The sequence below is a fragment of the Ostrea edulis genome, chromosome 7 (genome assembly GCF_947568905.1).
Source record: "Ostrea edulis chromosome 7, xbOstEdul1.1, whole genome shotgun sequence".
Lineage (NCBI taxonomy): Eukaryota > Metazoa > Mollusca > Bivalvia > Ostreida > Ostreidae > Ostrea > Ostrea edulis.
Genome location: NC_079170.1, coordinates 32139010 through 32157886, shown reverse-complemented (window position 1 = coordinate 32157886; position 18877 = coordinate 32139010). Strand labels below are relative to the sequence as shown.

The window sequence follows — 18877 nt, the reverse complement described above, 5'->3', positions numbered from 1 at the left end:
GGGTTAAGGTTTATTCTAGAGTAAGTCTGCTAAGGGAAGGCTCACTCTAGAGCCAGACTTCCGGGGGGGGGGGGGGGGGAGGGGGCTCACTCTAGAGCCAGACTTCCGCAGGGGGAAGGCTCACTCTAGAGCCAGATTTCCGCCAGGGGAAGTCTGGCTCTGGGGGAAGTCTGGCTCTAAAGTGAGCCTTCCACCTGGGGGGGGGGGGGGTCTCGCTTTGGGGAAGTCTGGCTCTATAACACCGATAATCGACGTCGAGTCGTGGGCAAACAGCACTCTCTCCCTCCCTCAACGTCAACCCGATGCCAATATAGCCATTTGTGTAGCTGATGTAGATCAAAGCACTCACAAGTTAAGCGTTCTATTATATCATACACCAGTTGATATTAGTGCATTGGCTCATTACTTGGAAGAATACCACCATGTTCATTATCGACTTCAAAGTTTTGCTTTCCGTTTTCAAACACCATACCTAGGTCAACGGGGGGAGGGAGTAGAAAATGCCGAAATCTACCAAGTTTACATTCCAATATCTTGGTAGCTCAGCAAAACATTAGTAAAGAGCTTTTCCTTCAGCGTATCTCAGAACCTTTCAAACCTATGCCTTTCGTTAGTCTTCAAGTCTCCCAAATAGGCTTAGTTCTTAGAGGGAACGGAGATATGCGCCTTATTTACCATTTGTCATACCCGCACGGAAATTCCGTTAATGATTTCATTGACCCCTCAGCTCGTTCTGTTCATTATTCGGACAGCTGAAGTGAAGTGAGGGGTTGCCCAATGAGAATTAAATCCCTCTCTTCTCTGATAGTGTTAAATCTGTCGCTCTTGTCTCGTACTTGTAGCTTATTTTGTTGTCCATAGTTTGTTTTTGGTATTTTTTTTATTTGTCTGGGTTTTTTACGAGTTTAAGGAAGATAAAACAGGGGTAGTCTCGGAAGCGAGTCAAGTCCTTATCGATTGCGATAACTTTGTATCTGAGTGGTCACGCAGGGTTTTGCTAGATTTGAGCAGTTGGTTCCAATGCCACTCGTACTATTATCTGACGGGGCGCGGATCTGTTGCCGGGCATGACAATTCTATGTGACCTCTCGATGTCGTGGTTTCAGTTATCGGGTTTTCTCTTTTGACGCTTTGATTTCCTCGTACAGAGGTTCGGTTATGTCATTCATCATTTCTTTTAAATCATCCCGAGGCCATTTTTTTTTTTAAATTGGTTTACGGATTTCAAAATTTTCAAATCCGTTCGGAAGAGGTAAAGAAAAAAAAGTTCAAATGACAAAATGTTAAGTTATAAAAATGAACTTGATTTGGGGTCAATGTTTTATTATCAACTTTAATATTCTCTTCACAGTCAACTTCAGACGGTGGTATATAGCGACTATTGTGCACCTTGGCAACAATGCTGCTTCCTTCAAAATGTTATTTGTTTATTAAATTAACTTTCTATCATTATCAAATGTCCTTTGTTTACCGTATAGTTATGTAAATCCCAAAATAAAAGAACCACATCGTTTTTCCATTCAAAAGATGGCATCCATGTCGTATATAGGGACGCACTAATCACCTGAAGTACGAAACTCCTGACTGACCTTTTGTCTAAAAGGTTATTTTTAAGTTTTAAAGTCTCATCTATGAAGTCAAGTAAAGTTATAAATAAAATCCATTAACCCTATAAACATTTATTCAAAAATTCTGAATTTGGGTCAAATGCTGTCTGACGTGTTTCATACCGATTGTTAAGCCGTTCTTGGCACACTGATTTGACTGCGGATAACTCCGTTTACCTGATCAAGATATGGGGCTCACGGCGGGTGTGACCGGTCAACAGGGGATGCTTACTCCTCCTAGGCACCTGATCCCACCTCTGGTGTCCAGGGGTCCGTGTTTGCCCAACTATCTATTTTGTATTGCTTGTAGGAGTTAGAGATTGATCACTGTTCGTTAATCTTCACCTTGCATAGGTCAATCAATTTATTGTTGGTAGTCAACAAATTTTATACAATTGTGGTAGTATCGGTCTATATTATCTCCATTTCATTATTTTCTACTTACTTGTCTACGTAAATTCCTATCTTCGTATTCGAGTTGTTTATTTCATGAAACAGGAAGAGAGTTATCTTTATTTTCAAATGTATTTTATTACAAAACTTCTCATTGGTTACTTCTAGATTTATTATCAAATCACATTACAGGTAACTTTTACTTTCATTCTTTTGTTAAGAATAGTATTTAAACCCGAGCACAAGCGTGCTCGGGGCTTCTTCTGAGCCAAACCTTGCAACAAGGTAAATATCAGGAGTTGCCTCACCCTGAATTTTTGATATTTGTTTCTTTATTTTTCCTGTTTAGTTATATTTTTCTCTCAAGCCACATTCATTCCCCGGGATTATTATTTTGGTATTTATCATACAATTGTTGAACTTTATTAAAGATTTAAAACTTTATTTATTATTTTATTACTAGCCTCACTCTAGGCGGACTCAAACTTACCTGGAAATATATAAAGGGTTGAATACTTTATATAACACGTATCATCATTAAAAAAAAACACAACGCGAAGTAAAAAGAACATATCAATAGTAGTGGCAGAATGTCCAACTACTACACAATGAATGAATTCATGAATTCAATTTTTCAACCTCCTTCAATATATGAAGAATTATACATATCAATTATGAAGAATACTTCTTTAAAATTCATTAATAAGAATTTAAAAGTGTATAATCCTCAGCAAAATGTATGCATGGTAAGGTCAGGTAGGGTTATACTTGTTTAGGTGATTAGTGCAACCCAACGTAGATGTACGTCATGGATGCCAACTGAAAACAAGTGTTTGTTTTTATTTTGGGATTTACATATCTAACCGGTATGCAATGCATAACTAATGCTAATCAGAAGTTAGTTTCATAAACAGATAACTTATTGGAAGCAAAAAGCATTGTTACTAAGGTACAGAATAATTGGCTGAAGTTGACTGATATTCCACACATGACACATGAATATTATGGACTGTCCCGAGATTTCGACGGAGGCGTCTGTCCAAATATTCAGTCCAGCGGAATCTATTTTTTTTTTTCTTTCTTTCTTTTTTTTTTTTTTTTTTGTGAAAAGGAAAAATAACAGCGTCGAAAATATAAAAAGGAGTGAAAAACCATTTCATTTTTTTTTCAACATCCCCAAAAATCAATGCGGCGGATCCGTGTCCATCGGTGATCGTCGTGACGTCAGTCTCCGCAACATCATCATCTTGATCATGCGCAATAATCGCTTCCTTTACAGATTTCACAACAAGAAAACGTTTCGTCAACTGCCAATCCGAATTCATCTACCTTTTTAAATACATCAAGTATTTTAGTAGTCGAACAAACGGTGAGTGTTTGCTTCTAATTATTATACGCTTTCCAGTGATCATCAGGCGTAAATGTTATTAATTTCATAATTATATGGAACAACGTTTAACCATTGTCCTATTTCAGTAACGGTGAGCGTTTACTTAAAAATATTACGCTTCCTGGTGATTAACAGTACGTAAATAGTCGTATTGATTTTAATTTCATCTGGATCAACTATTAAACCACTGTCTTTGCCGCATTTTAGTCGTCCACATGCCCTTTATATTATTTAGCTGAACGTTCTTTTTCAACATACACTTATTACTGTTTATTATCCCAAGGTAATTTTCCATCATTAAAATTTTGAGGGCTATGCAGTCGAAAAGGAAGTCCATGTCACCGTACGCAACCACCCGTCCCGTAACTACAAGGCTGGGTCGTGGTGTAAGGAAGCCTCCCCCCCCCCCCCTGCGCCACCAGAACCACTGATGACACTACAGTCCTATCTAGTGCTACTCAGCCTCAGCGGTCAGAGCCGGATCTTCACCAGGACAATTATCAGCAATCTACCGATACAAACAGTAGTGACATACAAGTACCGGCTACATCAGGTACTGTCTCTCATGGAATGATTGCTTCAGATACGACATTGTCATCTACTAATAACCCAACACCTCTTATAAGTGTGTCAGAAAATATCGGTCTCCATGTCCCTCAATCAGTTAAGGAAAAAAATGTGGGCTAAAGATTATATTGACTTGGCTAAAGTCCTGCATTCTGACCCAGATTCTGACAAAGATCACAAGTTGTTGATGGACAGCTAGTAATGTCCCCTAAATCCAACCCCATGAAAATAAGGACCATTGATGCCAGGACTAATGCATTCATAGTTTTCGCCAGTATTTATCTGTTAAGACACCCGGCAGACATTCAGGGAATTCTGAAATACTTTCAAACTATCAGGCTCGGGGCCAGTCGAAATCCTAATGCAAGTTGGTTAGAATATGATAAACAATTTCGGCTAAAAATATCCGCCAATACTTCACTCCCCTGGGGCTCCGTAGATGCTGAACTTTGGTTCATTTATATGGCTAATCAGTCCACAATGCAGCAAACGCAGTCAAATTTGAAATGCTACGATTATAACTACGAGGGTTCGTGCAGTGAGCAACTATGAGTCACTCAACTTTTCACCGACAGTTGTGGTTCCTGTGGTGGGGGTGCGTTTTTAACAACCTTTGGGCAGTCATCTACTGGCCAAATTCTTGGTCCCCACACGTTCGTAGAGACATTAGATTTCTGGAACTCATACCCATAGTTGCTGCAATCTGGATATGGCGTGATCATGTCATTACCAAAAAAATAATTATAAGTACAGATGATATGGCCTTAGTCCACATTATCAATTCCCAAACCAGTAAGTCTCAGCGCGTCATGCACCTACTGAGGCCTTTAGTGTTACTTTGTATTAAATGCAACATACAAATAAAATGTGTTCATATCCGGGCTATTATAACTCTAAAGCTGATTCAATCTCTCGTTTTCAGTGGGCAAAGTTCAGAACACTAGCACCCAATGCGGACAGTCAGCCTACTAAGATTCGACCGGAATTATTCAATATCTTAAACCTCACATACACACCATACTATCTGCTGCGGTCGCTAAAAATACGGCGAACACATACCAGAGAGGACTGGACTCGTTTAGCATATTTCGTAACATGTTTTCATTGCCATTCCTTTGGCCACCACCAGTCCATCAGTTTGTTAATTACATCGCATATCTGGCAGCAAATTCAATATTATATTCAACTGCCAGATATTACTTGAGTGGCATAAGCTATCAGCTCTAAATCCAGGGTCATGTCGATAACACAAAAACATTTACTGTCCCAAAAAAATGCTTGAAGGCCTGCATCGGCTAAACCCCTCTAAAGACGTTAGAGCACCAATGACTTTGCCCATATTAGGCCAACTAATTCCTGCGTTGTTCTCAGTCTGTTCAAATTCATACAAGCTACTATGTTTGCAACCGCTTTTGGGTTAGCTTTCTTTGCATTGTTACGAGTAAGTGAGTTCACAGTGTCAAGTAACAAGTCAGTGGTTCTATCAAACAGTCACGTTCATGTATCAGCCACCGAAATCCAAGTTCATATCAAGGGGTCCAAAACTGATCAACTTCGCAAGGGCACCACAATTCAAATACCACTCAACAAACAAACATCCACGTTATTTGCCCACCTACATCAATTCTTATCAATCAGACCTAACGTTCAAGGCCCATTCTTTTGCCACCTCAATTCAAAACCTGTAACATTATATCAATTTACGGCGGTATTCCACAAGACAATTAAATTTATTGGTCTGGACACCGGTACTTTTAAATCTCATTTATTTCGAATGGGTGGGGCCACACATTTGTTCTTAGAGAGCGTACCGAAGACGAAATTAAGGCCAAAGGTCGTTGGAAATCCAGTGCTGTTCAATCTTATATTCGAGTATAAAATATCTTGCAACATTTATACTGTTTGCTAACAGTATGCTGAGTTTGCAGGTACCAGTACTACTGTTTGGATAAAGGGTTCATCTTTAATTCATTACGCCCACCAGCACACATTCGCGATTTACACAAACCAGCACCTACATCTTCAGCCCCACAACATTTCCATAAGATGGTTTAGCAAAAAAGGCATGATTTGGGAAGATGTGGAGCCTTGGTTACGTAAATTTGTTCAACAGTTTGGCTATCCGGATGTCATAGTGTTATAGTGTGGTGGAAATAGTATTGGTACTATGTCATTGCGTCATCTTCAAAAATTTATGAAATTAACAGTTGTTAATATCCACTCCATGTTACCTAAGTGTAGAATCATTTGGTCTCAAATCTTACCACGGAAATATTATCGGCACATGTTTTCGCACATCGCAGCCGAAAAAGCAAGGGTTAGGATAAACAGCTCCATGTCCAATTTCATTATGGCTAGAAATGGTTGCTACATTAATTATCCCGACTTACAAAACTGCACCCCTAACTTATTCCCAGATGGTACCCATCTCTCTCTGATATTGCCCAAACGTTAATTTTGAATGGTATACAGGCAGGTTTGTATAAATTCATGTGCGAAAATTTCCAAATTTATCCACCTCTACGGCAATAGCGCAGTTTTGTCATGGCATGGGCAAAATATGCCCGCTTGTGGCGGATGTCTTCAGGCATCAGATAATCGGATCTGATGCCTTCGGACATATGGCCGAATTTTGCTTGAAGCCCTGCCGCAGATTCTGTTAATTTTCCAGAGTCTCTGGCCAATAATTTGGGCTTCCGTCATTGTGCCATTTTCATTGTTTCTACATCATACTCTATTGGAAAAGTCGATGTAGACCATTGTGTGAAAAATCCATTGATCATCATCGAATGTGTATCATATAACGAAAATATTGAACATTTACCATTTAACCTCATTGACCTATGACTATTGAACGCTTATTGATGATTGACTTCATTGTGAATACTGGTTATTGGTCATTGACAATATGGAATATAATCATTGAAGTCTCATTGCTCATTGTGAATTTTCATTTATCATTTATACATTGTATTGTATTTTGTTCTGTCATTTATATTTTAAAATAAGTAAAGCCATGACAAAAACTGTCAACACGTTTGTTTGCTCTATTCTGTCGAGATAAACAGAATTCTACCTCAATTATATAAAAACTGTAACAAAATCCAGTCGGAATCACACTCCTCCAGCGCCAGCCTACACGACAGATGTTCCTTAGAATTAACACATACTACCGGGACAACAAGAAAGACCAGCGCCAGCCTACATGACAGATGTTCCTTAGAATTACCAGCGCCAGCCTACATGACAGATGTTCCTTAGAATTACCAGCGCCAGCCTACATGACAGATGTTCCTTAGAATTAACACATATTACCGGGACAGCAAGAAAGACCAGCGCCAGCCTACATGACAGATGTTCCTTAGAATTACCAGCGCCAGCCTACATGACAGATGTTCCTTAGAATTAACACATACTATCGGGACAGCAAAGGCTTTCTGCTACCAAGGGTTTATAACATCAAAAATTTATTCTTGTTTCTTTGATTTAGCATTACTCTATGACGTAATGCTGAATATTATGTTGACATACACTCCCTGGTATCTTCAACTCCGCACGTGGTTTACAAGCGTTTGTTTATGAACAGTGTTCTTAAATGCGCGCGCAGACATCTCCTCTATAGATAGATTACATGCAACATGACATTTAGATTCGAGGGTTGATTGGCCACAGATGAAGCTATCTTCAAGAAGACCTTACCCCGATTATACTGTGGGGATCCGTGGGCGATCGACTCGAGGAAGAGGAGATGGACCCACCCTCCACCTTCTGGAGGACCCAACCATGCCGGGATTTTCAGGAAAACCCATCTCTTTTCCCAGGGAATCTGAGGGTCGACCCCCATCGTTGCCTGGCCGCAACAAATCTAGTGTAGCAGGGTCCCTACTGGGCAGTCTGCACTCTAAATCTTCACCATCGTCGACATTTAGGGAGCCGGTTTTATGTAAATAATGAAACACTGTGTATGCTTTGTAAAAATACGTTTAATCTACTAAGATATAAAAGATCATTACTTCTATAACAAATTCAAAAACTATCAGATTTAATTCGAGCGTCAAATTTACAACTGAAAAAAGCAATCATTAATACATGTATAACATTACCTCTTAAATTTGCCAAATTCTACATCTGTCATGAAAACACAAAATATACCAATCTCTATCTTGATTTATCGTTCCTTGCACTCACATATGTATACGACATAACTGATTCACTTCATTTATTGTATTTCAATTTCCATTCAAATTATTCACCCGTTTTATTTGGTAACGCCCTCTTTATCTTTTGGCCAATAGATGTAGAAGTGTGTAATGACAGTTTTGGATTGTTCATTTTATGTCTTTGTTAGCTTCTCTTCTCTTTCCACTTTCTATACTGGAATCTTGTGGAGGATGTATGTGTTTTTGTCACATTATATTTCTACTTTTATTTTACTTCACATAAAATCACATTACTTGGGTTTCGAGGATTTTTCTACTAAAAGATAGGCTTTTACATTTCAGACTACAGGAGTGCATATTTATCATTGTTGTACTGGTAATAAATTCGTAGGTGTTGTTGATCTTGTTTTTATTGCTAGTATATTTCAAGTTGAATTGTAGTGTAGTCTGGTCATTCAGAAGTCACCACTTAAAACACAGAAATAAATACAACGCGACTGACGAACTACACAGCTGTTACATGATTTTGTAATCTGTAATACGATCTTATTTGTTTTCTTTGTAATAAGCTTTATCAATTTAGAAAAATATGCAATTAGAATATGAGCATCCATGTATTATGCATGTCATCATTTACGTTTTGAACAATGAAAACAAAATGGTGGAGATCAAGAGACACTGCATGGAGATTGTCCGCCATGTTGTTCCGGTGGAATTTTGATCCGAGAGCGAGACCTGGAGGTGAAGTGTTACCGGCGGTCGGTTCTCTTTACTGAAAGTGAAGTCCACGTTACAAAAGTCACGGTCACATTGGCACAGTTGACCCGGAAGTGATTTTCTTTTTCCATCAGACGACGGGAAATTCCTCAATGCACACCCGGTTCCCTTTGCATTTGCACAGTCACGCAGATGGACTGAAAAAAATAAAAAGGGTGTGAATGTAAGCATGATGGGGATGAGAAGTAAATTACCCCCATCGCTGTATAAAAAGGAATATTTGCAGTATCATACCTATGCTGCCACAATATAAAAGATATAGTCTTGAAGTGACATAATGCAACAAGCAAGCAAGATAATACCTGTTGTCTAGGATAGTGTACGATATCGGTGTGTAGTTTGAGACGAGTACACATGTTAACCTCTGTATATAATACATGTACACGTGTTAACCTCTGTATATAATACATGTACATGTTAACCTCTGTATATATAATACATGTACACGTGTTAACCTCTGTATATAATACATGTACACGTGTTAACCTCTGTATATATATAATACATGTACACGTGTTAACCTCTGTACATATAATACATGTACATGTTAACCTCTGTATATAATACATGTACACATGTTAACCTCTGTATATAATACATGTACACATGTTAACCTCTGTATATAATACATGTACATGTTAACCTCTGTATATAATACATGTACACATGTTAACCTCTGTATATCATACATGTGCACGTATTAACCCCTGTATATAATACATGTACACGTGTTAACCTCTGTATATTATACATGTACACATGTTAACCTCTGTATATAATACATGTACACGTGTTAACCTCTGTATATAATACATGTACACGTGTTAACCTCTTTATATAATACATGTACACATGTTAACCTCTGTATATAATACATGTACACGTGTTAACCTCTGTATATAATACATGTACACGTGTTAACCTCTGTATATAACACATGTACACGTGTTAACCTCTGTATATAATACATGTACATATGTTAACCCCTGTATATAAAACATGTACATGTTAACCTCTGTATATAATACATGTACACATGTTAACCTCTGTATATCATACATGTGCACGTATTAACCCCTGTATATAATACATGTACACATGTTAACCTCTGTATATAATACATGTACACATGTTAACCTCTGTATATAATACATGTACACGTATTAACCTCTGTATATAATACATGTACCCGTGTTAACCTCTGTATATATAATACATGTACACGTGTTAACCTCTGTATATAATACATGTACACGTATTAACCTCTGTATATAATACATGTACCCGTGTTAACCTCTGTATATATAATACATGTACACGTGTTAACCTCTGTATATAATACATGTACACGTGTTAACCTCTGTATATATAATACATGTACACGTGTTAACTTCTGTATATATAATACATGTACACGTGTTAACCTCTGTATATAATACATGTACCCGTGTTAACTTCTGTATATATAATACATGTACACGTGTCAACCTCTGTATATATAATACATGTACCCGTGTTAACCTCTGTATATAATACATGTACACGTGTTAACTTCTGTATATATAATACATGTACACTTGTTAACCTCTGTATATAATACATGTACACATGTTAACCTCTGTATATATAATACATGTACACGTGTTAACCCCTGTATATAATACATGTACACGTGTTAACCTCTGTATATATAATACATGTACCCGTGTTAACCTCTGTATATAATACATGTACACGTGTTAACTTCTGTATATATAATACATGTACACGTGTTAACCTCTGTATATATAATACATGTACCCGTGTTAACCTCTGTATATAATACATGTACACGTGTTAACTTCTGTATATATAATACATGTACACGTGTTAACTTCTGTATATATAATACATGTACACGTGTTAACCTCTGTATATAATACATGTCCACGTGTTAACCTCTGTATATAATATATGTACACGTGTTGACCTCTGTATATAATATATGTACACGTGTTTAACCCCTATATATAACACATGTACACGTGTTAACCCCTGTATATGATACATGTACACGTGTTAACCTCTGTATATAATATATGTACACGTGTTGACCTCTGTATATAACACATGTACACGTGTTAACCCCTGTATATGATACATGTACACGTGTTGACCTCTGCATATATAATACATGTACCCGTGTTAACCTCTGTATATAATATATGTACACGTGTTGACCTCTGTATATAACACATGTACACGTGTTAACCCCTGTATATAATACATGTCCACGTGTTAACCTCTGTATATAATATATGTACACGTGTTGACCTCTGTATATAACACATGTACACGTGTTAACCCCTGTATATGATACATGTACACGTGTTGACCTCTGCATATAATACATGTACATTTATATACGCGTGTTTATCTGGGTCATTTGAAGGTCATGTTTACATTTGCTACCGGAATGAAAATACGGAAATCAAAGCTGAAGTCAAAGTAATGTTTTGTTTTGTTTTCTGTTTTTGTTAGGTCTAATTTGCCTATCATCCTCCATATTGAGGGCTACGACAAACAGTAAATAAAAAAAGTTATTCACAGGGGCAAATTATCACAGTCTGCTTGAACATTCCGAGTTTGGCATATACTTGAAAAACAAATTTCATGTTAAGTGGGTAGGTTTTTCACACTGAAATCAGCAATTTCACAACATGCCCACGGTTGTATTTTGCCAATTAATGTTGAAAGACGTGAAATATAGAGAATTCAGGTAGTTTCCTAATGTACAGATTCTACATTCCACAGACGACAGCGCAGAAAAATTCTCATATTTTGGCGATCCACGAAATATTGGCATCCGCGAATTTAAAGGCTTCCCAGGAGGTTGTCTGTGTAATAACTGACAGATGTTTAACGTAAAATTGATAAATTTTCAAAAGTTATTGGATATACATTGTATATTTAATTTTGTAACAGACTATACACAGAAATGATAACATGATCGTTATTTTTATGAATATGTAAAGATATGCGCTTTTTAAAATATATATACATCACGACGCTTTGATGCTTAAAGAAGTATGTATACTGCATCGTCAGAATGGCTAACTTTCTTTTAAAGTATTAATACGAGGCAGTATTTGTCTATTCCTTTTGATTTAAATGCCTAGCTGGTTAGCGTGTCAAATGTTGAACTCTAGATCGCTAGTTCGAGTCCAGCGAGAGTTTTAAAAAAAAATCCAGATCATTTTCCACCAAAACTGCATTTTTGGTCAAGACATTTGAATTTGAAAGTTTCCAATTTCAAAATATTGTACATACTATCCACTTTTGATTTATATCTACTTTCTTTGTAGAATTCCTCCTTAAAACTCCCTGCCCTATCAGGATTGGTTTCCGGCTGTCCTGTTTACGGGAGTGTCGTGTGTGATTGTATGCAATGCTTCTGACGGATATTGAATGAATTCTGACGTCATAATTTCACGGTTCATATACATATGTACGACTAATGTGAAAATCACACATATTTCTAGGTCAAAGTTCGTGCTTAGATGATTCTAAATTGATACATTGATTCGCTATATAATGAGGGTGTTTTTGTATTTTGGAGGAGGGGGGGGGGGGGGGTGATGTAAATACGAACTTTTTAATTGATTCACAGTTGAACTTCGGTATCTCGAGCATCGAAATCACGAATACCATGGATATACAGAAGTCAACTGAAAGTTCCAACTACATTTTCTCTATGTATTTTAACCCAAATAACTTTAAAAAATTTCGGCATTATCGAGTTCGAGATAACGAGATGTGATGTGCATTGTGAAAGTTAAGGAGAAAGCTTGATCAGAAGCATTTGTATATGTGTACATGTATATGTATTTATGTCTGTATGTACATGTGTGTATATGTATGCGTATATATGTACATGTATGTATATGTTATTGTTTGCTTTTGTAAAAATATTGTGAATATAAAAGTTAATAAAAAAACATTTAAAAATAGAATGAAACCCACAATATTAAGCCATGCAAAGATTAAATTCGAAACTAAATCTATACCTTCCCTTCCATTGGCTGACTTAATTTTGCTGACTCTACATGTACCATGACATCTCTCCACCAATGACGAGTTGTCCGTCAGCGACATGGCGTCAGACCCGCACCGAGGACCATGCGTAATGCTGTTGCATTTCAGACATTTCAATCCATCCACTGTCAAAATAAAACAAAGTGTTACATTTCAAATCACCCGATGTCAAAACAAAACAAAGTGTTACATTTCAATCCATCCACTGTCAAAATAAAACAAAGTGTTACATTTCAAATCACCCGCTGTCAAAACAAAACAAAGTGTTACATTTCAATCCATCCACTGTCAAATTAAAACAAAGTGTTACATTTCAAATCATCCACTGTCAAAATAAAACAAAGTGCTACATTTCAAATCATCCACTGTAAAAATAATACAAAGTGTTACATTTCAAATCATCCACTGTCAAATTAAAACAAAGTGTTACATTTCAAATCATCCACTGTCAAAATAATACAAAGTGTTACATTTCAAATCATCCACTGTAAAAATAAAACAAAGCGCTACATTTCAAAGCATCCACTGTAAAAAAAAAAATATAAAAAAAATAAATAAATAAAACAAAGTGTTACATTTAAAATCATCCACTGTAAAAATAATACAAAGTGTTACATTTCAAACCATCCACTGTCAAAATAAAACAAAGTGTTACATTTCAAACCATCCACTGTAAAAACAAAACATAGCGTTGAAGTGCAGACACCGCCATATTAAAAATGGCAAAACAAAATATTACACCAGTGGCGGACCCAGCTTTTTCGTCAAGGTGTAGTTGGGGGTTTTTTTTGGGGGGTTTTTTGTTTGTTTGTTTGTTTGTTTGGTTTGTTTGGTTTTTTTTGGGGGGGGGGGGGGGTCTTTGTTGTTGGGTTGTTGTTGTTTTTGGATTTTTGTTGTTGTTTTTTGTTTTGTTTTTTGTTTTGTTGTTGTTTTTTTTGTTTTTTTTTTTCTTTCGAGGTTTCCATAAAATTTATAAGAAATAGCTCTGCAGACTTTAAGATTTTGAGAAAATGTTTGTGCAGTTTTGTGGATTAGCTGGCTTGAATAACACAGTACAGAAAACGAAATGTGTTACTACGCAAATAAGAAAGTTTGAAAAGAAAAGAAAACAATATATAACTATCCCCCATTCAGTACTGATTTTAATGCGAAGCATAATGCATTGAAAACACACACGTTTATACTTGAAAACCATTCATACATTGTCTAAATATATCAATTCAATTATATAGGTTTAACATGATAAATACACTCATTATACACCTTACACATATTTTAAAACTTCCTGTCTTCAATCTCAAAACCCCAGCTATGCAATTCCTCAAGAACAATGGATGCTAAAAACCTTTATGGTGGAAAATTTTGATATCGTTGACACTGTAGGCTTTATTATTGATAAAATGCATACATGATGTATACTGATGAATTTTCCCTTTTTATCTACACTGCCTATGATTTGCATTCAGATGAAAAACTGGATCCTTATATATTACCAAATCATCAAAATTCTCCCTAAATGAATAGTCTTTTTTTTTTTAAAATATATACATTTTGTGCATTTATGAGCCCATGTACAGAATTTTTTTTTAAAAAAAGCTATACTACAGATATTTTGTACAACACAAAACATCTATTAGGGAAAAAAAACTTGAATGCGGTTGTCTATTAAACTACTACATACAGTGTGTTTATACGAGGGTTAGATTTTCACCATGAATATAACAGATTGATAAGCTTGAAAAAAAGTAGGAAACATTGATTGACGTGTAAACGTTATGTTTAGATATTATCGCCTCTGATTTTATGAAAAGGTGAAGATAACGAACAGTGAATCCCATAACTCCTATAAGGAATGCAAAATTAAGAGTTAACCCTGGATATACCAGGTACCAGAGGTGGGACCAGTTGCCAAGGATGAGTAAGCATCTCTTGTCGACCGGTCACACTCGCCGTGAGCCCTATTTTGATCAGGTAAATAGAGTAATCCGTAATCAAAATCAGCGTGCCAAGAACGGTCTAACAATCGGTACGAAGCACGTCAGACAGCATTTGACCCAATGGTAAGTTGTATTGGCAAACTAAATCGTTATAACGATCATATTCAAACGAAACTGTTGAAACAATGTACCCCTGTAACATGAACTTGTTTGTCAATAGTCTGTCTCGATTTAAAAACAGTACACGTGTATAATTCACAATTACATATCTCGGAAACAATAGTTTGAAAAGCGACAGTTTATCCCTTACATTGGGTCACACACATTTATATGAACTCTGCATGCCATATTTACCATGGACTTTATTAAAATCATTAGTGACAGATCATGGTAACTGCACAAACACTCAAGGTTTAAACCCACCTACGACGCATCTCATAATCCTGTCAAGAAACGACAGCGACATGTACTTTAAATATCATAACTTACATCAAAATATAAAACTGGATAAGGTTGGTAGATAAGAAATATATAGGTTCCGTATTACAGGTAGCAAATTAGCAAGTAATCCAAGAAATGAGGAAGTGTTATAAGAAATTAACACGTCCCCTGTAACAACTCGCAAATTTACAAATTCTGTAAGAAATTAACAATTTGTGTAAGAAATTAACAAATTCTGTAAGAAATCAACAAGTTCTGTAGGAAATTATCAAGTACAAAGTATTTGACACATGAACTTGACTTCTATCAATCAACGGGTTGTCTATTACGGCTAACCAATTTAAAAAAGAATTCTCAAGCAAGGGTCTCTAATATACTAACGAGTACTGTGTTACAATCAAAATTATCTAGCAAATCAACATGTAGGATCTATATTAGATTAATAAGTAATTTATCACCAGAAGTAAATTGTCATTTTTTTTTCTTTCTCAAATTATCAAGATTCCAGATAAATTAACAATTCTCTACCACATTTAGTAATTTAACAAGCTATCTAGCAAATTGATAATTTTTCTACCATATTTTGTAATTTAACAAGCTATCTAGCAAATTAACTAATTTTCTACCACATTTAGTAATTTAATAAGCTACATGTATCTAGTAAACAAATTCTCTACCACATTTAGTACTTTAACAAGCTGTCTAGTAAATTAACAACTTCTCTACCACATTTAATAATTGAAAGGGACTGGTTCAAGATTTTGAACAGAATATTTTTTTTATTTTTGATGTTAAACATTAAAAGTATAACTCATTTAATATTGACAACCAAAATGTTGACCTTCTGAATGCAAGAATAAAAGCTATATTCCACACTTAAATCTGTGTTATGTAAACAAAGACTCGAGTCAAACTGGTGAAATATTGAATTTGTAATATATAGCATCTTAATTCTGCATTGTCACAAAATTTAACTTTTAGATGACACATTTTACACAAAGAATGCTTGAAATGTGAAAGATATAATAAACTTAGATCGATATCCATTTCTTTTGAAAATTTCATAAACAATAACATACCCAATCTTTGTTAACAAACAAATAATGAACTCTCTAAAATGAGCTTCTGTGATAATGTATAACCTTAATTTTTATGTGAAACCTTTTAAACATGTTAGATAGTAGATTTGGATCATTAAAAATGAAAAATAAAATTTTGGGGGAAATCGTGAATCTAGCAAATTTAATAATTCTCTACCACATTTAGTAATTTTACTAATTTAAAAAGCTATCTAGCAAATTAAGAAAATTTCTATCCCATTTAGTAATTTAACAAGATATCTATAGCAAATTAACAAACCCTGTATAACAGTTGATAAGCTCTAAAGCATAAGAAATGGACATCAAGACCGCGAACAACACTGTTAACGACAGGGGATCTACCCAATGAACATAAAATATTTAACCATTATTTTTTTAATAGATGAATATATGAAAATTGACTTTGAGAAGAAAATATGAAGCACTTAACATACCTATTCTGCTCTCTAGCATCAAAAAGCTCGTGAAGACACACAGCGGGAACAACATGATCACGAAAGTAGCAAGCCCTTCGTTCAAAAACAGGCGTAAAATATTTCTTTTAAGTGCAGCCGTGACATCCTTCCGCTCTAGGCCGCTGATAATGTTTATTACAGCGGGAGAAAGGGTCCCTCTCTAGTACTGGTGAACTTTAGTGTACCCCTATACAAAAACAGCGTGCCTTGGACACTTTTGCTCAAATACTCATTCCATTTTACATGCATTTGCATGTTGATTATATTTCACCCCTCCCCCGTCCCTTATTTCAAATGAAATTCAATGTTCGTTTGCACGATGATGTTGTATATTTATATAAATGTATCTAAGAATTTTTTTTTTTTTTTTTTTTTTTTTTTTTTAACAGTGAAAGCATTATTCTATTTTGTTTAATGTCCGAGCTCAAGGCTTTTAATTCTAACCTATTCAATTATAAGAATATATTTCTTTTTTCTATTTCAATAAAAAAGTGGTCGCGCTGTTTCTGTGTTGTATCAACACACCAAAGCTTTATGCTTGTATATAAATTTAAACCTGTTAATTTTATGACACTCGTGTGTTGGTTTTATTACGTACCGTGGTATCAAGGCACATGTGTACTCAGCGAGAGGAATTCCCTCTCTCTCTCTCTCTCTCTCTCTCTCTCTCTCTCTGAACGGTACATTGTCAGGCGCCTGTCCTTTTATAAATTTATAATTCACAAGAAAATTCAGGTTTCTAATTTAGCCCTTGCAACTTCATGAATGGATTTAAATATTGAAAACATGTGGATAAAGCAGAAAATACAAGAAAAATTCTGAGTTTTCAGAGTCATTGTGAAAGGAACGCGGAAAATCACTTAGTCGAACAAATCATGCAACATTTTCCCTCTCAGCACGGCTTATAACGACACAAAATCTGAATCTTCAACACAACACGTTTAATAAACCAAAGAATGAGTTTTACCTGGTTCCCTGTACTACTGGTAAGACGATGTTCTCTCTCTCTCTCTCTCTCTCTCTCTCTCTCTCTCAATTAAATGACAGTGAGAGTGTTATCTACTGCACTACCCGGGGTAACCTTATCACCTACATATCTCATAACAGGACATTTTATTATCCGAATAATTTAGCATCAAAACACTGTGTTATCCAGACACCTTATATTCCGGGCATTTTATTATCCGGGTACTTCATAACTTAGACACGTTTTACTCGGACACCTTATAACTTATCATCACGAACACATTGTTATTCAGACACCTTATTATCTCGGACATTTCATTGCCAGGGCACCTTATTATCCGGATACTTTACTTCCCGGATACATTATCACCATGGATACTTCATTATATGGACATCTTCTTATCCGAGTACTTTATTACCCGGACGTTTTATTATCACGGATACTTTATAACATGGACACCTTGTAACTGGAACACCTTTCTACCCCAGCACCTTGTCATCCAGATTCCTTATTACGCAGAGATTTTGTTTCCCGGACACCTTACTTAGATATATGTACCTTATCACCAGCACATTTTGTTACCCAGATACTTTATTATCCGGACACCTTATTATCCGAACATATTACAGCTCAAACACCTTATTGTCAGGACACTTTATCACCCGGGTACTTAATCAGTCGGACACTTTATTACCTGGTCGCCGTATACACTTTAAATCTTATGATCAAATCATATTCGTACCCAGGCATCTCTTATTACCTGCACAAGGTCTTATAACCTGATCGATATTTTTTTTATTTGCACAATATCTTATTACTTGCTCGAGATTTTTTAGCTGCACGAGATCTTATTACCTTCATGAGATCTTACTACTTGCTCGAGATCAATCGTAATCCGATTGACTCGAGATGTTTTTACCTATACGAGATCTTACCACCTTCACGAGATCTTATTACTTGCACGAGATCTTATCTTCACGAGACCCTATTACCTGCATGAGATTTTATT

The 18877-nt window shown here is 35.9% G+C and overlaps 2 protein-coding genes across 3 annotated transcripts in view; one reads left to right on the top strand and one right to left on the bottom strand.

Annotated features, from left to right (window-relative positions):
• Positions 1 to 13001, top strand: part of LOC125656883 (uncharacterized) — a 91161-nt gene extending 78160 nt beyond the window's left edge. Inside the window, exon 9 of one of the 2 annotated variants that reach the window (XM_056144019.1) lies at positions 12239 to 13001. The gene's annotated coding sequence lies outside the window, so the exon portion shown is untranslated. Of the gene's footprint in view, positions 1 to 3279; positions 8034 to 12238 lie in introns of those variants that run through there. The other variant, XM_056144018.1, reaches the window with a different exon arrangement.
• Positions 7923 to 17197, bottom strand: LOC125656881 (uncharacterized). The gene is made up of 3 exons (XM_048887506.2): positions 16881 to 17197; positions 12941 to 13093; positions 7923 to 9031 (listed from the first exon to the last, which is right to left on the bottom strand). The coding sequence occupies exons 1-3, from the start codon at positions 16933 to 16935 to the stop codon at positions 8751 to 8753; spliced, it is 489 nt and encodes a 162-aa protein (XP_048743463.2). The 5' UTR covers positions 16936 to 17197; the 3' UTR covers positions 7923 to 8750.
• Positions 17198 to 18877: the final 1680 nt, after the last annotated feature.

Coding starts and splice junctions, on each gene's coding strand:
- LOC125656881 (XM_048887506.2), bottom strand. CDS start 16,935: ATGTTGTTCCCGCTGTGTGTCTTCACGAGCTTTTTGATGCTAGAGAGC. Junction 13,094..16,880: donor GATGCTAGAGAGCAGAATAG/GTATGTTAAGTG, acceptor TTATTTTGACAG/TGGATGGATTGAAATGTCTG. Junction 9,032..12,940: donor GTCAGCCAATGGAAGGGAAG/GTATAGATTTAG, acceptor TATTTTTTTCAG/TCCATCTGCGTGACTGTGCA.